The 26,338-nt window shown below is 41.3% G+C and overlaps 1 protein-coding gene across 1 annotated transcript in view; it reads right to left on the minus strand.

Annotated features, from left to right (window-relative positions):
- Positions 1-26,338, minus strand: part of pcsk5b (proprotein convertase subtilisin/kexin type 5b) — a 124,505-nt gene that overhangs the window by 3,519 nt on the left and 94,648 nt on the right. Inside the window, exons 21-36 of the mRNA XM_033618842.2 lie at positions 25,693-25,795; positions 23,264-23,400; positions 20,212-20,412; positions 16,922-16,990; positions 8,646-8,700; positions 8,410-8,555; positions 7,277-7,483; positions 6,909-6,992; positions 6,566-6,752; positions 6,090-6,304; positions 3,745-3,987; positions 3,424-3,657; positions 3,168-3,348; positions 2,865-3,082; positions 1,195-1,295; positions 805-1,015 (exon numbers count right to left, since the gene is read on the minus strand). Coding sequence (XP_033474733.1) covers positions 805-1,015; positions 1,195-1,295; positions 2,865-3,082; positions 3,168-3,348; positions 3,424-3,657; positions 3,745-3,987; positions 6,090-6,304; positions 6,566-6,752; positions 6,909-6,992; positions 7,277-7,483; positions 8,410-8,555; positions 8,646-8,700; positions 16,922-16,990; positions 20,212-20,412; positions 23,264-23,400; positions 25,693-25,795 — 2,592 coding nt within the window. The remainder of the gene's footprint in view (positions 1-804; positions 1,016-1,194; positions 1,296-2,864; positions 3,083-3,167; positions 3,349-3,423; positions 3,658-3,744; positions 3,988-6,089; positions 6,305-6,565; positions 6,753-6,908; positions 6,993-7,276; positions 7,484-8,409; positions 8,556-8,645; positions 8,701-16,921; positions 16,991-20,211; positions 20,413-23,263; positions 23,401-25,692; positions 25,796-26,338) is intronic.

Consider the following 26,338-nt stretch of genomic DNA (forward strand, 5'->3'; position numbering starts at 1 on the left):
ACTGTCTACTTTTCTCTCTTTAGAGCCCGCCGTGAGATTACTTTTCTCTGACTTTTTTATTTCTCCGACTGTTGTCTCTGGTCTCGTCTCATCTTACTCACTCAAGTTGCAATGCTTATCGGAATGCACAGATATGATTGGCTGAGTGGCATCGCACGAGATAATTTAACACGTACAATTGGTCTGCGGTCCCCTAAACCAGTGCTATAAATGCTTTATGGGCTAAAATAGAAATGTACATTTAAAATTCAATATTTCTCAATAGTTTATAGGTTGTAGGTCTGGGTTTGGATAGGACAGCAGCTTGGTCTGGAGCCAAGGGACGAAGAGCGGTGGCAGGTTAAAGGGGGAATGTATTTTGGTCATTTTGCAAATGAGGGGATGTCCTTATATCACTCACTGTCTGTGGGCCTGTGCTGGAACTGTTTCTGATGAATCCTTGTGTGGGATTGTGTGTTTTAAAAGACTCTTGTTTTAGTGAAGTGCAGTCTTGTCTTTAATGGCCAGAGGCCAAGAAAGTTTGGAAAATTTCTTGAAATGGCAACATATTTTCCATCATCCTAAAATACTGGAAACTCCTATTTGGCAGGAAGATGAAACTCATGTCTACACAGTGGGAACGCTATCAATTAGTTGAATTATAGAAGTCAGCCATTACAAATTACAGATACCCTAAAAGAATGTGACTGTTGACTCACACGCATATGAACACTATTTTCCAGGGAACACTTCTCAATACAGTGTGTATGTGTATGTGTATGTGTTTGGTTGGTGGTCTGTGTTCCAGTGTGGGTTCTCGTTTACCTCGTGAGGCCTCGCAGTCACAGCACTCCCTCGGTATTGGTTTATCATCATGGCGTGTCTCATTACCACAGCAAGACAAGCAGCGGCCATCATCAGACAGGATCTGGAGTGCGGGACACACTGTACAACTCTGCATGCCAGGACCTCGGCAGTCCAAGCAGGATGGGTCACACGCCTGGCAGTTTGGCTGATCGTTGTCAGACTCAGAGCCCTGAAGCAACAGAAGGATTTGTTACAAAGCATTTTACCTCCACATACAGCTCCGTGACTTACAGAGCAGCTTTGCAAAACTACAGCTACAGCTTTTAGATGTTATTCATTTTTCATGAGGCAAATGTGATACGTTGGTTGAGTATAGAGAAAAACTTTGTAAAGCAAGCTGACTGTCACCTGTGAAGTGGTGTAGAAGCCTACAAGACACTGGGCTGCACAGATGCCTTTCATGAATGTGTAGCCTTCATAACAGGATTGACAGAACAGAGCGCCGCCAGCTGGAAGCAGAAAGATGCTGACAGTTGTTAATCACATGGTTGAACTGGAATTTCCAGATTGAAAACATATCAAAAGGCGCACAAGTATGTCATCCCTTGGAGGGGAGTGTACAATAGATAAGATATTTATCGTTAGAGTTCTTTAACACACATTATACACCTAATTGCAGTGGCGCCCCTGATACGATTTGCCCCACTGGCAAAACATCTGACATCACTGTTTTACAGAGGCTGTGGCACAGTCTTTTCTTAAGCTCATGTAAAGGTAGTGGTATCTGGTGACACTAGACATCATAAGCCAGTGGTTCCCAACACATTTGTAGGGGATGAGTTTCCCTGATATTTTACAAACTTTTTGTAAGATTCTCTTTCTGTATTCAAATTCAGTGTTTTCTTCTTTCTGAGGGTCAGCCATTGTTCTATTAGCTCATTGTTTTCACTGCAGGGCGAGGCTGTTGAGCAAAGAGTAAAGGCTCTGTGAATATAGCTGTTCAGGTCTTTACTGTGCCCTCATCCTGTGAGGTTTTTTTTAAATTTATATCTTGAATAGTAATCTAAACTTTAAAAATAACAATTTCATTTAGTTTCCATAAGTAACATAAGGAAATGCAGAGTGTGATATTCTATCACGCTTATGTTCATGTGTTTGTGTCCACATCCTGTTTTATTTTGAAATGTGTTCTTGTGTTTAGTGTTTCTTTTACACCCTGAGTTTTCCCACCTTTGTTAATAACCTCATGTGTTTCACCTGTGTCTTGTTCCACTAACCTGTGTGTAGTTAGTAATCATCCCTTGTGTAATTAAAGCTCACTGTTTCCCCCATTTAGTTGCCGGATTGTCATTGTTGCCCTAGTGTGTTCATGCTCTTCAGCCTTTTCCTCGTGTTTGATTCCTTGGTTTTTGACTCTGCTTGGGTTTATGGACTTTGCTTTTTGTGTGATTTGCCTGAATGGACTTTTCTGCCTTCGCCGACTGCCTTCACATGTTTGACCCTTAAACTCTTGAGTAAAGATTTGGATTTGAACAACTGTTCTTGGTGTTTTGTGTTTTCCTCTGCAACTGAGTCCCAGTTTTATACTAGATCGTTACACAGAGATATATGCCTACTGTATATATTTCTTAAAAGTTTTCTTACACCCCTTAAAAACAAGAAGACCCTGCTACCCCCTGTGAAGCTTGAACAACCCCTAATGTGGTCGGTAACCTCCATGCTGGAAACCCCTGACCTGAGGCATCCATAGGAACTCAAAATGTTAACTATATCAGTATTAGTCTGTGCACATCAAATAATTGGTAACATTAACTGTAAAATAAGAAACCAAAGTACATCAGTATGTGTGCCACCCCCAAGATTTTCATTTGCCCCATTTCACTGCCCCTATGAAAAACTTCTGGGGCGCCACTGCCTATTTGAGAATATATGCCGAGATGTAATGTAAAACATTTTTATCCTGAGGTGTCCTGGTAGGTCTTGATAACAATGTAAAATCACATAAAATACACCTAATGCCAAAAAAATAAATAAACAAACAAAAAAAGCAGAAATAAGCCATGACAGGCTTCCTTTACCACTGCAGGTTTTGCAGGTGGGATGACACTTGTGACAGGTCTTGGACCATCTGTCTTGGTAGTAGTCTGGAGGGCAGCTTTGAAGGCACTGTCCCTGCTGCCTCAGGTAGACGAAGCCCTCCCGACAGAGCAGACAGTTTCTGTTACCACGACCCCAACACTTGGTACAAGAGGGGTCACATCGCTCACAGACCATGGTGGTGGTGTTGCCAAAGTGACTGCAAAGGAGAGAGGATATCTGTTTATCATGTTCTTTGATGAAAAAGGAGAGGAGACTTTGTGTGTGCGTGTGTCTTTACTAACCTCTCTGAACAGGTTTCCACGCAGCTACTTCCCTGCTTGAAGAATCCAGATCTACAGTCGACACACTGCACACTGTGACGACCAGCACATGACTTACAGCTGAAGTGGCAGCGTTCACACGCACGTTCGTCTTTGTCCTCTGCATAGTAACCAACAGGACACTCCTGCACGCATGTGCTGTCTGATGGACACAGTCACAAAGTTACAACTTTAAAAGGACATAAGAAGCACAACATCTAGTATTGCAATAACTTACTCAGTATGAGGTATGGTGGGTTGCAGCTGAGGCAGTGGTCTTGGCCTGACCCAGAACAGCGATGACAGAGTTTGTGACACGACCGGCAGTCCCCATTATGGTCCATGTATGAGCTCAGAGGGCACTGACTGAACCACACACAGTGACCGCTGGCATCTTTACGCCTGTTGGTGTCGCAGGTAAGGCAGGATGAGGGCTCATGGCCTGAGCAGGTCAGACATGACCTGTCACAGTCTGGAAAAACAGAATGAGACACAGTGTAGCAAAAAAAAGTATTGTATTTGATGTTGCATTATTAAAATAAACTTCCACCTTCCCTACCTCTGCATTCATTGGTAGTCGCATCATAGTAAGTGCTGCTGGGACACTTAGCCAGACACTCTCCGTTGTAACGCACAGCTTGCGGGTTGCTACACACATCACAGTCATCAAAGCCTGGTCCATCACAAGAGGCACAATCCGCGTGGCAACGCACACACTCCTGTTGCTTCTCACTGGCAAAGTAGCCATCGGGACAATCATCCACACACTTGTCGTTATGGAGGAAGTAGTAATGGGCACACTCTGGGAGAGAGTAAAAGAAAGGGTTATGCAAAACAGCATTGTTTACATTGTCTGCAAAAAACAATACGATTTCTGGGCCAGTGAGAAGTGGCAGAGGCACATCTCCAACATGTAGCAAGAAGTTAGAGGACATGTGTTTGTAATTCCATTCACACTTCTGTAGACTCAAGATATATATATATTTTTTTTGCAGTGGCAGAAACCTGAAGTGTGTGTGAGCGCTCATCTTCTCATGTGTTGCCTGTTTTTGAGCTGTTGTTTAATGTGGAAGGCGAGCACATGCCTGAACTCATCCAGGCCAAACTTGAACTTGTAGTTTGGCAGCCTGACCCGGCTATGACTCAGAATAATTTCCATAGGAAAAGTCTTATCACCTTTGAGCAATTCCTGGGAAGTCTCTGTATCAAGTGACATGGGAGCATTAATGGCTCCAGTGAGAAAGTCAGTGATGCAACACATCATGAATCACTGAAGTGGAAGTGGTTGTGCTTCCCAGATTATGCTCAAGTGGTGACTCACCATGTGGATTATTGCATCAGGATGAAAGTTCAGTTGACTTTATTACCCCTGAAAGTGCATCTGATTACACGCTGTCATTACTGTAACAGGAACAACTCAAGCCAGTAGTTTAAAGGGACAGTATCAAAATCAAAAATGCATATTTTTCCTCTTACCTGTAGTGCTAATTATAATTGTCTAGATTGCTTTAGTGTGAGTTGCCCAGTTGGAGATACTGGCCATAGAGATGTCAGCCTTCTCTCTATTATAATAGAATTAGATAGCACTCGGCTTGTGGTGCTCAAAGTGCTAAAAAACATTTGAAAAACTCAACAGAAATGTCTCTTTCCAGAAATCATGATGCAGTTACTCAAGATAATCCACAGACCTTGTTGCAAACATTCAACTAGGAGTCATTTTCTCTCTGTCAAACATCACCGCACAGACGGAAGCGTCCATCTACTGCTAGCTCACCTAGCACCACTGAGTGAGCTTACATTACTGCTCAGCTGAGAGGGACAACATTAATGTCTACATCTCACGCTGTCACAAGCATGAGCCTCTCGTTTATGAGTCGATATATGCTTCCTACAATACTGCATGAAACTGCTCCCAACAAGGTCTGTGGATTATCTTAAGTAACAGGGTTATGATTTATGGGAAGAGACATTGCTGTTGAGTTTTTTAATTGTGATTTTTAGGCACTTTGAGCACCACAAGCCGAGTGCCATCTAGTTCCATTATGCTGGAGAGAGGGCAGAAATTTCTATGGCTGATATCTCCAACACTTAGCAAATCACACCAAAACAGTCTAGACTGATAAGTAGCACTACAGGTAAGAGGTTGAACTGTCTGATATTTGTTATTCAGCAGACTTAAAGTTTATATAGCCTTTTATTTGTACTTCAGTTTCTTTTGCACCAAAGTCCAATTTTTTTCCTTGTGCAGCCCAATCACATGATCACATGATTGGAAACCACCAGATGTAATTTCCCAAATGAAAGAAACCATCAGTGGTGTACATTTGGCTTGATTTAATCTTTTGCCCATTCCCTCGGGCAGCCCTCACATCCTGTTCCTCACACTGACAATTTCTTCTTCTCACCACCATGATGAGGCGGAGTCATGAATAAAGAGCTTGTTCACGTTCAACCTCAGTGATAACCATACAACTAACATTAACACGATAAATGAAAATGCACTGTCATGTTATTCCATTAAGACCCATCATATTATATATAGATATACATATACTCTGAAACTTTACTCTCTCTATGTACTCTGACCCCGACAAATGTTGTTTTATCTGTTTTATCTTTCCCCGACTCATCTTCTCTCTAATGTCTCTGTATTCCTCCATCCTTCTTGTCATCAGATTTTCCTCACTTCCTTTACCCTTCCAACTCTTACAGTTAGGCTTCATGGCTGAACTATTTGCAGTCGAGTAAGCAGGGAAGGAGCTCTTTGTGTTTACACCTCATTTTCCTTCTCCTCCTCCTTCTCCTCCATTCAGCTACTTCAACAGTAACTAATTACCTCTCAAAAGAACACCTCTCTACGTCTTCTCTTTCTCTACCCTCCACTGCTTCACCCAGCGTACTTACTCTTACATAGGCCATCTCGATTGCACTCTTCACAATGAGCTGGACAGCGATGGCACTCTGTCTTGGAGGTGTAGTAGCCCTCTGGACAGTGTGACCTGCAGGAGTGGTCCAGCAGCAGGTACGGTGCCTCACAGCTCAGACAGTGAGAGGAATTTCCCTGGCAGGATGTGCACTCTGGAGCACACGGGCGGCACACGCCACCTTGAGGAAATCCTCTGGGAAGGAGGCAGAGAGAGGAGATTGTGAGGATGATGTAAAGTATGTTTTATTTGACAGAGGACAGCTTTGAAATGGGGAAGAGAGCGAGAGAGAGGTATGACACGCAACAAAGGTCCCAGGGCTGGAACTGAGCTCAGTATGTTGCAGTTATATGACATGCACTGTAACCACACGGCTTCAAAAGTGCTCCATCACTGATGTATTGTCATGGAGTGTGGTCATGTGCAAGTCAAGAAATGAGAAAAAAGGACAGTTACCTCTGACACTCCACCACACACCCTCCATTTTGGAGGTTAAGTCCATTGCGACAGTGCTGGCACTGCTGGGCGTCTTGGCATATGACACACCCTTTTGAGCAGTCTTCACACTGGCTGGACGCCTTGTTGGCAAACGTGCCAGGTGGACAACGAGGCGTGCAGGTCTGTCGAGCGGTCAAAAAACGACCTGTGGGCAGAAAGACAAATCGTACCACTGATACAATAAGTGGTCAACAGCTTTACCGTCCTTTCTCACTGCCAGCTAAGAAAAAATCATGAGACAAAGAAGCTCACTAAATATAGAGGCTCAGACCAATGTGGCATACAGACAGTAAATGTTTACCAGAGTGGCAGCTGTTGCAGTCATCCTTTCCTGCACCAGAGCAAGTCTTACAAGTGGAGTGGCACAACTCACAGTCGCCCTGACCTGATGGTTAACAGCAAACAGAAACCAGGACAAAGTATGTAGACATGAATGACATGAAGATGGAATAAAATAAGAAGGTAAGATTCCCCACCATGGGCTGAAAAAATGGCTAAAGGATGTGTTATTGTGTACCTAATGAAAGATGCAAAAAATAAGTTGTTAAGTTGTTAAGCTAAGTTGCACGTTTATATGATGAAAACTGTCAGCATCACACTTTACATGTGCAAGTAAAGACAAGTAGGTAACACTGACAACATTTAGTACTGAGGTAAAATTTGCCATACTGTTTCTGAAGTGTGTCTCAGGGCAGAGAGCAAGCTGTCTGTCCTTAACACACTCCCCATTGATCAGCATGAATTCGTCTTCACAGGAATCACAGTCGTCATATCGTGGCCCTCCACAGGTGCGACAGTCGCGGTGACAGGGCTCACAGTCTCGGCTCTCGTCATCCACAAAGAAACCTTTCTTGCAGTGATCCACACACTTGCCATCTAGACACACAAATACACATTTTACTTCTTCTAATAACCATTAAATGTATTGTTCTTCTACAGAAAGAAATAACTTGTCTCCTATCTCTGAAACTTTTTTCACTTGGATGCTTGTTATCGCAGCAGCCAACAGATGGAGACTTTTACTATGATGTGTACAGTTCTTTAGAAACAAAAAAATACTGTCACCAGACGCATGGTTTCTTTTTCACTCTATTGACAGGAGAAGTCCTTAATTATGCCCAACTGGAAAGAACTGCATAATTATGAGCTCCCTTAGAAAATTTTGCATGATGTGGGAACCTTTTTTTGAGCCGGACTTCACCGATATCCTTGAACGATTAATCATGTATTTTAGTGACATCAAATTCTTAAGTGTCAGGCAGTTGTTCAATCAACAAACATCATGTTGTCTATCTCTGTTTTATTTGGAAAATATCAATGCACAAATTGAGGGGAAAGAAATAAATGAAAAAATACTGTCTGGGGTATCTAGATCAGTGGTTCCCAACTGGTGGGTCACAGTCCAAAAGTGGGACACATGGGTCCATTTTGAATGGACCACAAGTGACTCGCAAATGTGTCAAGTTTGTAAAAAAAAAACACACTTTATTTTGAAATATGCTAAATTTCTGCCACAGAGCTTTTATTTTTAAGTGTGTTTCCTGCTGTAGAGTGAGTGACTAATGGGCATATACTTGATGGACATGGTAAACTAGCTTGACGACATGGCCAAACACAAATATGACACTGAATATATTCAGCTGTGTGGCCCTTGAACTGATGACTAAGGAGGAATCTGGACCCCATGGCTGGACCAGGTGTGAACCACTGATCTAGATAACATCATCTGGTGCAGATCCCACTTTCCCTACAAATGTCTCCAGCTGATATCAACCACACATTATAAGTGGTTCAAATGTTACCGTCAACGTAGAATCCCTCTTTACACCAGTAGCACTGGAACTCGTCACAGACTTCACACTGTTTGTCTTCACATGGATCACACACCATGGTGTCGTTCACATTGTAGGTCCGATCTGGACAGGACTGATGACAGTCTGAGCCCAACCTGACAGACAGATAAAAAGACGGACAGTGTAAATATGAGGACACATAAATATGAGGGTGCAAGTCAATGAAACTCAGCCTAGAGACTTACTGGTAATAACCATCTTCACATTTGAGGCAAACAGTTTTTTGAGCTCCTGAATCCTCTGTGGAGAAGAGCAGAAGTTAAACAAAGCACTAACAACAGATCAGACATACTGTGATTGTGAAAAGAGCCATAGTATTAGTTGTTGCAGCTTCTGTTTGAGGGGAGACATTTCCCAAATGTGATGCGTAAATATGCAAATGAGGCAGTATCAAATTAAATTTCTGCTTATTTGCATACATGTTCAGAACAAAATGTGAACACTGGCTAAAGCCAGTTCAAGTTCTTGTTTGATGTTGTTGCCATATGAGAATCAAAGGTTTTTGCAGGGGGGATTTTGGACATATCTCTATATTTTTTTTAATCACAAAAAACTCTGATTCTCCATGATCTTGGGAATAAAATGTTTTATTAATCCAGCTATGAATGACATATGAACAAATCCTTTTGTAAAAGCATTTAAGTACAGCTTGGAATAGACATAGAAAGTTTGGTGGAAAAGTGCTTCAGAAATTAAGATTTCTGGCTCAGAGTTTGCCTGATATCAGACTGAACTGTCAACTCATTAACGGCATTTCCATCTTAATTCAGTCAGTCAACTTGGACTCAGTGGAGTGAGCGTTATCAGAGGTCTGGACAAAGACAAGCTCTGAATATAAGATTTTTTTTTTTTTTTGAGAAAATGTAATTTAAGGATATATAACTAATCGATATAACCATGAAATCTGCCCAGTTGGTTACTTACATTAAGACAATTCTATTTTTGTATTACAAGTTTAGTTTTCTAACATTTAAATATGCAACTGGGGCACTGTTTAATTAAATATGCTATTTTTGCATATATTTCCAGAGCAGAAATGTAAACCAAAATAAACACCTAAATGTGTATTTTGGACGTTTTCTCAACACTAGTCTGAAAGAAGATGTTACAGAAGCAAAATAGCCCAAAATCTCAAAATTGACCAGTGGAGGAAAAACCTGTTTCCACCTGTAGTGTCTCCCATCAAATTACATTTAAATATGGTGAGGTACCCTTTCTGTTCATAGTAAATATGATATTGAAGATAATATTATTCAGTTGGTGGTCATCTCTTTATGTATTTCAGTTGTGAAAATGTAGACACCCCATCTCAACTACCTGCACTGTAAATTTTCTAATCTCAGTTTCCTGTGACACCAGCAGGAGGCACTCTGACAACACACAATAAATGTGTGCCGCTCGCTGTAGAACTGAATGGCGCTCACAGATCAATCATCAGCTGAGTGTGATCAATGTAAAACCAGCAAAAAAAAATCGAACCCAGAAGCCTTCAAACAAATGTAAAAGTCAAAGAGTCTCTGCAGGCATTTTAGTTCACGTCCATAATGTCTGTTAGTTTCTCTCATCTTGAAGAGGTCAGAAGTCAAATGCTGCTGCTCTGATGTACTGTGTGGTGGGTCTAGTGTGTCTGTTTGTGTGTGTGTTTCTGTGCTGTCTGTGCATTATGCACTGCAGGTGTACTTTTGCAGAGTGACACAAAAAAAACAAGAATAATTTGAGCGACGGGTTATGTAAAACACTTGCATATTTGCTATTAATGTGTTTTTTTTTAATTCATTTTTATGTCATTGGAGACCAGGGAACCTGTGCAGGGGATATTAATAAGTAATTCAGGTGTGTGTGACAGAGGCTGTTTTTGTACACACACCAAAGGAGAAAGTTCATTTCCCCTCCGAACTAATTAACTCCTGCTGTCAATCAAAACCATCCAACTGGCAACTGAGGAAGGCAACTTAGGAAGGGCCACACTGTCATCCCGTAGTCCAACAATGTCAAAACATCTCCAAGGACCGAGGGAGCGAGGAGGGGGGCAAGAGGCAGAGGAAGAAAGGATCAGACAGGAAGCAGAAAGAGAGAGGGAGAGACAGGGTAAAGGAGAGATATAAGGAGGGAGAGAAAGAGATGGAAATAACCACTAAAAAGCCCCTGCTGCAGACTCTCCCTAGGGACATTCATCCTCTCCAGAAAAGCCTCCATCGACCCCCACACCCCATTCCTCTCTCAGTCTCCTTCCAGCACCCAAAACTTAACACTGCACTGGTTTGCACTTCAATGCGGTCGACAAGCCACTACCTGTGAAAGCAATTACTCATACAGAGAGAGAGAGAGACTGGGAGAAAGAAAAGGTGGGAGGGACAGAGGAGCCGGAAATCATGCCTTCAGGCTGTGTCTATGTGAAGAGAGAAAATAGCTCCCGCATAAATATTAACTGTGAAAGCCAGGGGAGGGGGGGATTTCAACAGAATTTAAACTGGCATCCTGAAGTATGCACTTGTGGAATGTGCAAGCACTCATACGCACACATTTACCACACTCACAAACTACATATTACACGCATTACATACAGTACACACACACTATCACACATTTAAGTGCTCAGTCTCAGTTACGAGAAGTGATACAAAGTCAGGAGTGACGATGGATGAATTCTCCTTCACCTTCAATTATCACCTACTAAGATGTGATTGCTGTTTGTGAGTGTTTTGCTGATAGAGAAACACATACAGATGTGTGAATATAAAGCAAGCAAAACATTTCATGAAATAGACAGATTTTATTAACTGTATGAGATCAAATCAGGTAAAAACTCGAGTTGAAATGCAGCGGTGCCCTGAGAAAGTTTTCATAGAGGTTTTCAGATGGAGCCACTGGACAAAAGCCATAACTGAATTATAGGAATTCCTTTATGCTGCATTAGTATATAGGCTAGTTGAAAGCTATGTCAATATCCTCCTGAGACCCTGCGTCCCCATATGTGGACATCACATTTTGGATTTACTTGACCTAATCTTTCATTCTACTTAACTCAGACCTGTTGTCCTCATATGTGGACACTTTTTTGTGCCATCTAGTGGTAGTAAGAGCACAATACACTAATCTATGTAAAAACAAGATGGCAGCCATCTCTGCCAAGTCAGTCTGCAGCTGATCCCGACACACAAATGGACAAGGTCCAAAACCTGATCACATTTTGTGGTTGAAACTTCTTTATTTATGATTAATATTGTTTGTTGCTTGATATGGCAACAAATTTGTCTCGTTTGAGGACAGTGGGACTTTGTTATCATTGACAATGTTTAGGTTTTTATACTTATCAGGTCCTACTGATCTCAAATAGCTAGGAGAAATTAAAATGCATACCAAACAAAAGTTAATGTCTCAGGAGGATATAAAAGTTAAGGAATAGCATACTGATATACTCACTTTCTTATGTTACAGTTTACATTACTAATCATCTGATTTGCATAGACTAATACCAGTATAACTGATATTTATTTACATATCTGTATCACATGTGTTGGCCGATTTATTGTTTTTCATAGGAGCTGGTCCTTTTCCTTACAAAAGACAAATATGTAACTTCAATGTGAAGAGTACATTGATTGTAAGAGAACAAAACATTTAGAGGAAACAAGCCTTCTCCAGTTTAAGGGAGACTCTTGGATACCCACAGAACCCATTTTCATTTAGAATCCCTTTGAAAATGGTGGTTCCCTCGCCAAAATGTTGCTTTGCTGACAGGGGGAGAGCGGCACATGCTGTGTTTGTTTACTTGAAAGTTCTTGTGGTTTTTGGGGTGACTAGATGAAATATGGCAGAGTTAGTCTCAAAAGAAAACTAAAACTGTGCCAATATGACAACATTTTGAATTTGGAGCTGATGAAACAGCTGTCCTAACTGAGTGTGAGTGCTCAAACTGAACTTTGGCGGACTCCGTACATATATATTTTTTTTATTCCTGTCCCTCGCTTTGACAGCTCTACAACGGACAAGAAATGGCTGATTCACAAAGTTGAAATAAAAAAACATCAACACAAAACCTCCTTATTTCACTACTAAAATCAAAAAACAGTGGAAGCTAACTGGAGGAAGATAGCAGGGAGCAGAACGTTTCTGGTAAGCTAAATGATGATCTCTAATAACAAGCTTGGCTACTTGCTGTTGGCTGTATCATTGATCATTTCCAGTACATATAACAATATGAAATGTTTTCTGTTTTAGATGGTACAAACATAGAAAGACAGATTGCTCACAGTGGACAGAGAGCTCCAGTGTCACATGATAGTCGGACGCTTGTTTGCCGTCATTATGTTCCACTCTAGAGTGGCTGCTGAGTCAACTGCAACACCTGGTAAAATTCAGTATACCCATCCAGTCCAGTGTCTGGCTTAATATCAAACTGATTTGAACATTTTCACACCAGCCCAACTCCAGCCACAGCCTGTTTAAGACAGTATTACTGGCCTCCACTTGGAGATGCCACTGGTGACACAAGCTTTTGGGATGCCAACAGTCTCTGAGCAGCAAGATTCCAGCTCCACAGTGAAGGAGCTGTAGGATTATTTCAAATGCTTCTTTCCTGAAGCCTAATAGAACCAGTAAAGATCAATAGTTATTGATATTGAAACAAAGAAAGTAAATAATGCATTGGTGCATTCCACAGTGTGTGTCAATCATCTTAAACACTCATGGTCAAAAAAGGTGTCTAGCAACCCCAGTCAATAAAAAGCAAAAGCATACTGAGATGTTGGAACCAAAGGAATGAGAGAAGCGAGGACACAGACACACAAGGAGGAGGACTGGTGAAACTCTGAGGAAATCTGAACACAGAAGAGCACACAGACTAATTAGAGATGTGTCAGGCAGCAGTGCTCCCTGACAGAGGAAGCCATGGAGCCATGTGCCAAGGAGAGCCAAGATAATGAAGCCTTTTTATCCCAGGTAAAAGACAAGGTCTGGTGAGTTTGCCAGGCTGAGAGAGGTCTTATCACTGGCCTACACAATGTGCATCACTGCCATTCCCTAAGTTACACAGAGTCAAGTCAGTTTTGTTTATATAGCCCAGGGCTAGGCAACCTGTGGCTCCATAGCCACATGCTGCTCTTACATATTCTTATATTCTTTAATTGTAAAAAATGTGTAGCATATACACAAATTAAAGTAAAAATCAATTTGGCAGTGCTCTCTGGTGCATCATACATCTACAGCCTGGCGCATTTTCATCATAATTTTCGTCAAACCTTAATAGCGGTAGCCGGTCTTGACTCTAACTGGGCTAGCTATGGATTCTAAATGCAATCCAAAATAAGGAGAAGTCTTGGAGACAAATTGTTAGATGAATTATACTGCATGGACAGATTAATTTCCTTTCACCACCAATGCTGCAAAGTTCAAGTAACAAGCAGTCATAAAAAGCCCACTGCAGAGTCGCAATGTTTTGTTGCCCAATATCACAATTTTGCACTCAGGGGCATTGAAGTCTAGATCCTCAATTTGGATAATGGGAAAACTCCACCCAGAGAACCTTTACCAGGCAAGAAAAGTTATAAAATACCTTTCAACCCTTGTCACATGGTTAAGGAGTATAGTATGCAAAGATGATTAATGGGTATAAAATTGGTGATGAGTTAGAAAGAAATACTGAGGTAATTTGATGAGGGTGATAGGATGGAGGATGGGCTGCTGCATCTTATCACACACCGTCAGGCTGGCAAGCTCATTGATAGACCTCACACAAAGGCACAAACTAACACAAACACACTCCTAATCTTAAATGAGCGGTTCACTCAAAATGAAACTAAAACCACAACCTCGAGTGTAAATGTTTGGCCTTAGAATACATGGAAATCTTGGGCTGGTGCAATGTGAGGAGCATCCAAAACTGCCTCAGTTCCCAAACATGTCTTCACATTACTGTAAATGTCTTAGCTCAGTGATGCAGAATGAGGACATAGTGTAGACATGCACACACATAGTCGATGCCAGACACTACACGTTCGGTTTCATCTTCACTTTAGCCCGTAGCAACGCGTCACAGGGCCAATCATCCCCAATCTCTAATCTGCTGACTGACTTGTTTAGCTGCAGAATTGTGATTACGAAGAGCGAGTGGGTGGCAGCGAGGCTGTGGTGGGGATGAGAGAGAAGAAAGATCTTCCACCCAGAATGCATAATGACATAATAACACCCCGTCTCCACCTGCAGACTGGTTCAGCACAATAACAACTTTCTACGGTATGTCGGTGTAACCATTTCTGGGAGAAGGAAGTGCCTCTCGTCTTGATGTGGCTTGTACTGGCAGGGTGAGGTGTAAGAGCACAGGGAATGAGATTTACACTGATTGTATACTGTGTGGTTTAAGTTTTCACATTTTGCAGTGTTGAGAGAAAACAACACATTGTATTCAAAACACCATTTGGAAAAAGAGTCTTTTGGTATCCTCTTTTGTTCTTTACAAAAGTATGTTGATTTGTCATATGTATGAAGAGTTTGGAGGAAAACAGCTGTGGAAGGACAAATAATTACCAGCCGCATTTACCTTTTTTAACCCTTTGCAGGATAGATAATGTCTGCCTCTGGCATAAATTAGATTTCAGGTAGTGTTCCTTGTGGAGAAGATAATCAAAAGCGAAGTGAAAAGTCTAAGTTAAGTTTAAAGAAAGGGTCTTTGCTTTGTCCAAATGACTTTCCTAATGAATGAGGCTTATGGGAATAAATGTAAGGTTCATTAACTGCAGAACACAGTATATTTCAGCACCTTAGCTCAGTTGTTTTAATATATCAGCAGTAGTAGAGAGCCTACAGCAAAGAGTGAGGTACGACAATAATCAATGGTGGCGTCATTAGTAAATGCAGGCACCCCAGCTCACACTGTCAAACATGTTTACTAAAGCATCCTTTATTAACTGTCATCTTTTGGTCACAAGCTTTCCCATCATCTCAGTTTATCTCACTCCTCTGGACTGAAATGCAGTGGCATCTCCACAGCGGGGCAGAAAAAGAGGTGGGTATACCCTGTATATCTGTGTATACCCTCCACTTCACCACTGAGGCCGACATTACTGCCTTTAAGAGGCTGTGGCTCGTTCATTAGGTAAGCTAGTGTGAAGGTAGTGGTATCCTGTGAAACTTGACCAACTAAGGCATCAGTTGGTACCACCCATGTTGACATACTTTGTTGGGAAGGTGGCTAGATAATGGTCCAAAATTAGGCTAAAATTGGTGAGGGAAAAACTGGCATGGACCCTTGAAACCTCCCCTTAAGCTGTCTGAATGAAAATGGGTTTTGTGGGTGCCCACGAGTCGCCCCTGAACTTGTGAGGGCTTGTTCCTGGTATAGGTCTTGTTGCTTACTGTTATGATAGCTTTAATGGTAGTTCAATGAATGTCTTGTGGGTGTGGCTTAGGCAGGTGGTAGGAGGCAGGGTCAACACTGACGTCACACTTGTGGGATGGTGGTATTGACTCATTAGCCGCTATTAGCAGCACCTGGAGGAAGAGCTGGAGAGGCCTTTGAGCTGAACGGGCACGCCATGAGAGAAACGCGGAGGCAAGACATTTTGAGCGTTTGACACGCCACCACAAATTATCAATCTAAATACACATTCACGAAACAACCACGAAGAAGAGCAAGCTGACAGGCCAACTGGTCCAACGGAACGGCACCCGAAGGTTGTCCATTGGAGTCGTCCAATCCGAGTGAACTGGTCTCGAGGAGCAAGAGCGGTGGCCTGGCAGTGAGTCAACCACACTAAAACCCACTTGATAGGGAGGTCACACTCACCCAGGGAAGTCCAGGCACATTTTGGGCTACGTTACGGACTTGCTAACCTTAGTCGATGAGGTTTCACAAGCCAGGTTTAGCATAGCAGTGTGACACTTACACTCAATATACTTCTTTAAATTAAAGCTGTATATTTGTCCTTTTAGGGAAAAGAAAAATCAGCCTATTTAAGGAACAATAAATTGCGTAACACATGTACACAGATACAGATACACCTTACAACAGGGTTTTTGTTTACTGAAGTCTGAGGACATCAGATCATTAGGAATATTAATTGTAAAATAAGAAACCAAATTATGTTAGCATGCAATTCCTTAACTCTCATATTGACATAGTTTTCAACTAGCCGATATACTTCAACAGCTTAATCATATTCCTGAAATTCAGTTATGGCTTTTGGATTTTTTGTGTGCCACCTCAAGATTTTCAGTGGCCCCATCTCGCCACCCCTATGAAAAATTTCTAGGGGCCCCACTGCTGAAATGATGAAAGTCTTCAACTGTGAAGATGCGAGCAGTTTGAAGATATTGTGGTGTGTCATGTAGCTGCAGTATATAGCTCAGCAGCAGCAGCTATATACAGCTATATACTTGGTGTTATTCCCACAGTTTGATTGATGGAGAGGGTGAAGAAGGAGGAGAGAAAGTGAGGAGTGAGATTAAGATGTGGTCTACTTACTGCGCTCACATTTCTTGCAGCCCTCGTCACAGGGAATACAGTCCTCTTTATCGGCGTCTGCAACCTCACCTGATGAAAACAGCAGATAAAACAGACGATTAAAAATGCATGACACATAAGAAAATGATGCAGTAACATATGTCCATTAGTATTCTGCAAACAGCATCAAAGATCACTGAAAAAGTGGCAACAAAGCAGCTTGCAAATTGCACTTCACCCAGTGCAATTTGGTTTTAGAGAGCTGAGACTGACAAATGTTATCTGATAGAGGAAATTAAGTCACTGCAGCACAGGTCCACTGAATTTGTGTGGTCAGCTTTCTCCATTACAGCTGCAAACTTTTGGAACACAACACCCACCTTGATGAGACTGCTCTACTCTCTCTGGTTTAAAATCACAGTTAAAAATGAAGTTTATGAAAGTTGATGAAATATAGCTATCAAGCTAACTCATAGTATCTGTTGAACAGGTGTGTAGGACATGTTAAATGGTAAATGGACTGCACTTGTATAGCGCCTTTCTAGTCTCCCGACCACTCAAAGTGCTTTTACACTGTCACATTCACCCATTTACACTCACAGTCACACACTGGTTGCTGAGGCTACCATACATGGTGCCACCTACTACTCAGTAACCAGTCACACGCACTCACACACTGATGGAACAGCCATCTGGAGCAAATTGGGGTTCAGTGTATTGCCCAAGGATACTTCAACATGGGGACTGGAGGAGTCAGGCATCGAACCGACCTTCTTCCGACCAGCTCTACCTCTGACCCACGAAGTATAATATGATGAATATGTTTTCTTTGGATTGTTTAGTTTAATTTTTGAAAATAAGAATCATTGTGTTTTTGTTACCTTTGAACAAGCTGTTCATCATACGTTTATAATAATACCTAAATACATGATGCCAAGATGGTGCCTATTCATTCCAGCAGAGCTGCTCACCTGGCATATAATGTTTCACCCACTGGCCCCACCCACAAGTTTCCACTTGACTCGTAGACGTAACATTGTGATGACGTCACATATTTTTAAATTGCTTTTCTCGGCTCAAGGAAAGTTTAACAAATATTAAACCAAGTTTCCCTTTACATTCATTGTCTTGTGTGGCGATCAGCAGTGATGTGGTGGTTCACTTTTACACTGTGATCTGTAGCCTATAGTTCGGCTTTAGCTTCTAACTATCTTTGTCTTTTTAACCTGTTGTTGCTGCTGAGTCAGTTTGACATCCTGGATATATCCTTCAAACACAGACTGTAGACCCCTCTGTCTGCTTCTCTCTGGAATCACTCTTTCATTTTTCCAAAAATATGATGATATGTCTTCAGGGAGTGCAGTTAGTTGCAGTGTGGGCTCCATGCTTACTCTGACAGCTTGTGGGACCATCATAAAGGGGCGGGGCTTAGAGAAAGGTCAACTGGGCTCCCAGTAAAAGCCTCCTGAACAATGAACACTGAAAGAGCTCTAACCGGGACTTTACACTTGGCACAATAGAGAAGTTTCCCCTCATTGCAATTTGCAGCCCTCACTGCGAGATGCCACTAAATCCTGCACACAGCTTCTTGGAATAAAAACAAATAAATAAGATACATTTTGTCAATATGTGGCTTCATGTTGATCGCTTAATACTGGATGACAAAGTTGTTTAAAATAAGGTTTGATAGTGGTGAAAAATAAATTGTAATTTACTCTCAAGCCTGCACTTTTCTTTGTTTGTCATAACAAATGACTCACAGCTGCTTGAAGTGGAGTGCAGTTAATCTTAAAGACACGACAATCAAATTACTATCTGTCTCATAAATTACCACCATAATGTTATTTTTTGTGATCAATCAATAAGATGCTGTCAGTTTAAGAATTAAGCACTTCGCCATGTTTTTATCTTTTAACTTAATTTTGTAGTGTTTATATGTTGAACTTTTTTTATTTACGTCACATCAATCAATGCGGTGTCATTGCGCTGCCTGTGATACCACCAAAGGAAGAGATGTGATGAGAAAAACTGCCAAATTAATACTTGTATTTCACCCACTCCGGAGTTCAAGCTGTCTGTGGGGCCTGTTGAGACCTGCCTGCTACACATGATAAGAATTTCGTCTCATCCTCCCACTCATACATTTTCTATCCGCACATACAAACTGTCATCATTACCCTTCACCTCACCTCACATTCAAGGTTGTGAAGTTCTCACTCCCAGCCACCACCCCTCCTCTTTATCTGAAATATCTAACGTAATAAACATCCTCTCACTCAAAGTATTTCAGCTCTTTCTCAATCCTCCTTTGGCTGGCATTCACATTTGATCTCATATGATGAGATGAAGTGTAATGTGTTTATCTTTCACAATCTCCCTGGGCATATTAAATACATTCAACAAATGTCCTTAAATTGAATAGATTAAGGACAGGATTTAGAAGCAAGAACACATCGACACTGACTGGATTTGTCTTTTAGGGCATTTTTCATTTATAAAAAATGCTCTCTGTTTTATAAGCTTATCATGTAGCACCAAAACACAACTGTATTTTTATTTCTGTTATGGTGGTTATGCTTTATTGAGTAAAGTTTTGTGGGTATATGTCTTTTGTCTTCTGATACTATGCAGATTCTTTTGTGCCTAGAAATCACCTGAATCACCTCATGGACACACTTCATTTTATTCAATTCGGCTTTATATACTTGAATATATGCTTTGTGTGTGAGTAGTAGGGGCTACACTCATATTTGACTCCGCAACCTTGTGTTGTAAAATGACAAATAAACGAACCTTGTAACTTTGTGAAATATTACTGTTACCTTCAGAAGCTTAAAATTCCTCCTCTGAACTGCACATTTTTCACACCTGACATTGAGAAGAAGCCAATGGTTTCCTATTCTGTGGTCAATATATGCAAATTATAAACTATATGCATTTGTGCGCGGAGCTCTGGGTGTTGGCAGATTTTTTTTGGCACATTTTGTGTTTGAATTTTAATACTTTTAAAATGAGGTCACTGTGCTACATATGTGTGCTACATATGTGTTCCCCGAGGTGACAGTTTGCCAAATTCAGCCCAGCTCTGTGACAGTGGTGCTGAGAAAAAGTGGCAGCTACAAAATCCCTCCCAAACTCTTCACTTATTTAACGACAGTGAGATGTAGATTATTGTCGTTATACAACATCAAAGTGGTGACCCACCTATTTTACTGTTTTATTCTGCAGAATTAACAAAGAGTGATTTTCATAGCGATGTTAGTGAATGAACATGTGACAAAGTCTCATGTGGCTCTACCAGCATCTCTCACCTGCACTGCACTCCAGCGGGACACACTGTCCATTTCTGAGCTTGTGTCCTGGGCTGCAGTGGAGGCAGTGTTCTGCTGACGAGCAGATGATACAGTCTGTAGGACAGTGCTCACACCGTTTCCTTGAAGAGCTGAAGAACCCCTCTGGACAGACATCCCGGCATTGACTCTGAAAGAGGTACCTGGGGCCCCCAAACTTATCTAGAAGGAGAAAATAAAAGGAAATCTGTACGGGAAATGTTGTGAAGGACCTCTAGCAAGTGAAGAACAAAGAGTGCTGATGCACAAAGCAGGTATGCAGACATACTCAGACAGGGAGTCATACACTTGTACACACATGTACACAAACGCTAATTCATTATACATGAATATTACAGCAGACAAAATATTTTACTGCAAGTCTGAGCAGTACGTATGGATGCTTTGGTCTAATAACGTTTGGCATAAACACAGTTACACATACAGTACATGTGTTCATACATATGCATAAAATGTTGAACACGTATCAACATTGAGGCACTGGGAAAAAACAAAAAAAAACAGTAAGAGTAAAATGTATAGAAACAAAGAAAGGACATAAAAATACATTTTATAGGTGGCTGAATACCTTATTGAGATACTTAATTAAAGATATATGACCTACTAGAAGTGTGTGCTAGTGTATTTTTCTGCAGAGACTCTGCCCTCGCCTGTGTTTTTAGATTTTCAGGCTGGTATTTTCTCCTTATTTTCTGTGTTCAGGACGTTTATGGGCATGCACTCCCACAGCACTCAGGTGAGGTCAAGGGTTATAAAAAGTTAGTGAGGCGAAACTCGAAAAGCTAGTAAATCTGGAGTTGGCTTTTACTTTCACTTGCGCTGGGGAGTTTGTTTACAAACAACACATTCTCACTCCAACCTTGTCACATATCGACATTTGGTCATGGACATTCCACATCCAGATACGATGTAAAAGGTTCTCTGGGTGTGTTGGTCGTTGATGCTCTGGGACGCTGTGTTAAGTTCTGCCTGTTACATGTATTGTCTTTCAAAATACACTTCTGTTTTCACAGGAAAAACATTTACATACAGTCTCTTTCAAAATAAACGCATTACATTGGTACAACGCAAACTGACTTCTTTTTTTTCCTCAAACAACAGATGCACATGGTTGGGTTTAGGCAACAAAACACATGGTTAAGTTTGGGAAAAAAGAACAAGGTTTGGCTTTTGAATCTCACAGGACGCAAACACCGCTCTCCCACATTCAAGTCAGTGTTTGTTAAACCATACATCACCCCTTTCACCCACCCTACTTGGACGTTTGGCGCCTTAACTTTCGTTCTTGTCCCGCAGCATTTCCCCCTGACACCACCAAGCGCTGTAAAAGTATAACGGCAACCGCCCGAGTATTATGCCGATATTATAGGATGGTGTTTTTTGTCAGTGTCTGATGCCACAAGTCACTGTCAAAGCATCGGATTTTGACAACTTCGGAGTGAGACCAGTTGGTTACAACGGTTACCAACATACCTGCATAGCATACCTTCAGTGTTATCGCTGAAAAACCACTAAACTGACAGATTTTACTTTGAAAACGATGCACTGTATCTGATATATGTGGCTTGAATTACCCTCCCTCTAATTTCCAGCAGGTCATTTCAGTATTTGCAATTTCAAAAACTATGATTTTTTTCCCGGTTTTCTATGTTGCTCATTTGAACCTGTCTTTCTTGGATCGCTTGTTATTATTCGTTTTTGTTTTATCGATATATCTATCCACCTATCTGTCTATGTACAATTTTGTAAAGCTCTATATTACTATCAGAGGTCAGTGTCAGGAGTTGTCTGCTCGGTATGTACCACTTTGTGTGTGTGTGTGTGTGTGTGTGTGTGTGTGTGTGTGCGTGCATTGGGGGGGTGACTGGCCAAGATAAGAGAGGTTGTTTTGAGAGAGAAATGACACAGGGAGAGACAGATGGAAGGTTTCTACATGTTATTATTGTTATGTCTCATTGAACCTCAGACAGACCTGCAATTAAATGGAACCACATTTGCAAACACAGTCTGACAAACTTACCGGCTAATTGAGAGTGTGTGTGCACAAGTGAGGGTGAGAGAGAGAGAGAGTGTGTGTGTGTGTGTGTGTGAACGGGAAATCTGGTGTTAATCTTCTCCTTGGCTGTCTGGTATCTTAAAAGTATGTGTGTGAATGTGCGTGTGTGTGTAGGTGGGTGTGTGCGTAACAGAATCTCCCCAGTGTAAATACATTCATTCTGACAGCCATAATACTGTCTGTGAAACTGTGATAAACACAGTTATTACTACCTCCTTCAAGTTGATATTTCTTCAGCTGTGAGCCTCTAATGACGTCCGGGTTTTATCATAAAGATTTTTTTTCACACTGATGAAAATATTTTTTTTCCCCTCACAGGATGTTAAGATCACAAAACTGACCAGAAAGTAAGATCTTTAAAGGAAGCAAACGTAGTCATCTCACACACACACACACACACACACACCCACACACACAGCTTGTCCTTTAACTGAGCTAAAATCCTGAAAGATGTGCGGTGACTTCTGTGTGAGGACACAACGAACTAATGACTGATTCCCCCTTTTAACACATCTATCAGCAGGCCTTGGCTGAATTACTGCTTTAATTAGATTCATTTACCTTTAGAGGATTGATTGGTGGAGTCTGGCACAAATGAGCCTTGGCTTGATCCATGTGATGTTACGAAAAAGCACGATTTCACTTACATTCCAGTCACAGCTAGATAGATGGGATTTTAAGTGAACACCAGTGCACCTCTGCAAATAGCTACCTGTGTCACTTCAAAGGCTGAGAGCGTGCAGGTTTTACATGGTGGGAAAGAAAAGAAGGAAATTGTTCTAATATATATGATTGTAAATATGGCTTTAGCTGAACTCACAGGTCCTGTCAGTTGAAGCAACTGATTCATGAAATACAAAAATGTTTTTTCCTTTTTTGGTTGAATGGGCATTTCATTTTCAAACAGCAACAAATAAAAATGGAGTGTTTTCCAAATCTTGACCAGGGACGGTGTACCTCTGTCACAGCTGGTGCAGTTGTCAGGTCCCTCATCAGTGCACTCGTGGCAGGTGTGGTGACAGAGATGACACTGCCTCCCCATGGCATAACGCCCCGTCTGGCAGCGGATGACGCAGCTCCCATCATCAAAGAGCCTGCAGGTGGGGATGTGGTTTAGAATGAACATGCAAAATCAACCTCAGCCAGTCTAAATAAAATACATATTATGTGCAATTTACACATGTAAACAGTTGCATTTTACATAAAATAGTACAAACTGCCCAAAAATCTTAAGAAACCATTATGAGATCATAAGTTTTTGTTATGCACTCAGCTCAGTATCAGAGGTTGCAGCCCTGAATGTTTTGTCAAACGCCCCAAAACTCTAACTTTGTGCCATTCAGATAATAATGCACTGTATGCCCATGTTGTTTATGCTATTCCCTAAATAAATCTAACATAACTGAGTAAATGTTCTTCTGTAGGCCTAATAATAATTCAGAGTATTGAGGACCACATTTGCCTATTATTGTTGGGGATCCTTGATGTGTAATTAGAGCAGCCCAGGTTATTACAGCATGGATTCCAATTTAGCAGATTTGTCAGATAAACATTCATTCTGTGAACTGAAGCCAACACAGAAGTGCCAAAAACAACAACAGTTCTTCTTATGACCACTTGAGGCTGGCTCCAGATGCCAATCAGTCCCATAGACTTTAAAAATAATGGACGTAGCTACCATGACGTCACCCATTGGTTTGTGGACCCCTGTTTTGAAGCCTTGAGTTTGGCATTTCAGCCATCCCCATCTTGTTTTTTTTGGAGCCAGAAGTGACCATATTTAGGCGAGAGGCTAATGCTGTAAAGGAGCGAGGGGTGGATCTGACTGAGAGGCCGAGGTCACCATCGGGAGACAACCTGTCACTCAAAGTTGCCTTCCCTTAATTATGACTTTAAGTCTTATATAAAACTTAACCCCCTGTACAGTTGTCATGAAAACAGCTATAGAGACCAAAACTGTTTTTGTACCAGGTTGTAAACATTTTTCTTTCTGCTGTAAAGTCAAACATTTTAATATGAGGGTCAATGGGGATTGACTAGCTTCTGGAGCCAGCTTCTAGTGGCCATTTAAAGAACTGCAGTTTTGGCACTTCCCATGCTGGCTTCATTTTTTCTGGGGGTTTTCTACTTTGTCACTCACCACAAACCCTCATGTTAAAATGCCCAACTTTATGGCAGAAATGCTTGGGTGCTTTGAGTGACAGGCTGTCTGCTGATAGTGCTGATCAGTCAGATCCACCCCTCGCACCTCTACGGCGCCAGCTTCCCACCCAAATATGGTCACTTCTGGATCCAAAAAAACAAGATCGTGATGGCTGAAATGCCACAAAGTCCACAAACCAATGGGTGATGTCAGAGTAGCTACGTCCACTATTTTCACAGTCTATGGTCTCAAGATTAGTGCTGCTGTTTATGCCAAATTCCTAACCTGGCCATGTTATGTAACTTAAAAATAGTAACATTAGAGAAGTTTTGCCTCTTTTTAGGTAGCAGGAGTGAAAATTAGTCATCCTCAACATTTGTTGTGTTATGGTTTCAGACTGATGAAGACAGTTGGAGAACAAGTAGGTGCAAAATAGGATGCTGGCTCTACAGGATGATTATTTTTCTCTTGGCAACTACCACGTTTTTCCAAAATGATGTATTGATTTTTAGGGGTCTTACTATCTCAAATGGCTTGGAAAAATAGACTGCATAATAAACACGGACAACATGCCAATGCAAAAGTGAAGTCTAAACATCTCAAGCCAAACTTAAAAAAAAAAAAAAAATTATTTGATGCTATAAAAAGGGGATTTGACGTCATGATTTACAGCTATGTGTGCCAATCGGTGTATTTGCAATCACTCCACTGCTTGGGATTGGCCGGATGGGTGTATGGGCAGGAGCTTGATACTGTGGTGATCGCTACTGCACAGACTCTGGTTTCAAATGGTGTCACCAGTGCAAGATGGCAGCGGCCATATTTTGACTTCATTTTTGTACAATTGTGTAAGTGGAAACACATTGTCCATCCTTGTAAACAGTCTATACTTGTAAAATAGTGCATATAGCTGCCGTAAATGCCCTTGGACCCCCCAAGGTTTAGGCTGGACCTTGAATGTTTACAAAGTCTGGCTCTACCCCTGCTGAACCCAAATATTTCTCAGCCTTAAAAACCTTGAAAAGCAGAATCTGTCACTTTAGAATAGACTTGAGAAAGACTGCAGAAACAAGGATTGTGGTAATATGGTAAATCTAATAATGGTAAATCTGCAAATGTGACCTCCCTAGAAAGCCACTAGTGAGTGAAACAGTGTCTGTAGTGTTGCTTTATATGATACACTGTTCATACAAGACAAATTAGACTCCACTGTCACACTTGGCATCTTTTAAATGGTTCTCACCGTGTCTCAGAGCAGCTGGTGCAGTCTTCTTCCTCCGGACCTGTGCACTGCAGACAGGTAGCATGACACAGGTGGCAATTTCTATGGTGACTCATGTACTGTCCTAAAAGACAGACAGTAACAGTGAACAACACAACTACACACCTGCTGCCTGACGATTCTCCCTCAAGTTATTTCTAACTTTTTTTTTTTGTTTGTAATTTTTTTTATTTATTTATTTACTTATTTATTTTACAAATTTTAGAATAAGGTGCTTTATTTTCATTTACCAGCTTTGTTATGCGTTTGCTCATTCTTTCCTTTTTACTTGAGTGACTTGAGTTGATGCTATGATGTGTCCTCCTTGCACCAATTATAACCAGCAGTCAGTTGTTTTTGTTTTCATGTCACTGAAGGTCCAGCTCATTATCCTCTGGCTTCTTACATCTCCTGCACAATAACAGTTATATTGTTTTTGTGTTGTCTTCCTCTCTCTCTATTTTGTTTTCAAATTATGTGCAAATACACCTCACAGGTTTAAAAACCTCTTTGAAAACATCAAGTTTGAAAGTATCAGTCATGGGCGTACTTTCTAATTGCCGAGTGCTTTAGAGTAAACAGAGATATGTGTTAGACCTTTTGAGCTTGAAGACAAGGTGAAGTTCCC

Source organism: Epinephelus lanceolatus, chromosome 9 (assembly GCF_041903045.1).
Source record: "Epinephelus lanceolatus isolate andai-2023 chromosome 9, ASM4190304v1, whole genome shotgun sequence".
Classification (NCBI taxonomy): domain Eukaryota; kingdom Metazoa; phylum Chordata; class Actinopteri; order Perciformes; family Serranidae; genus Epinephelus; species Epinephelus lanceolatus.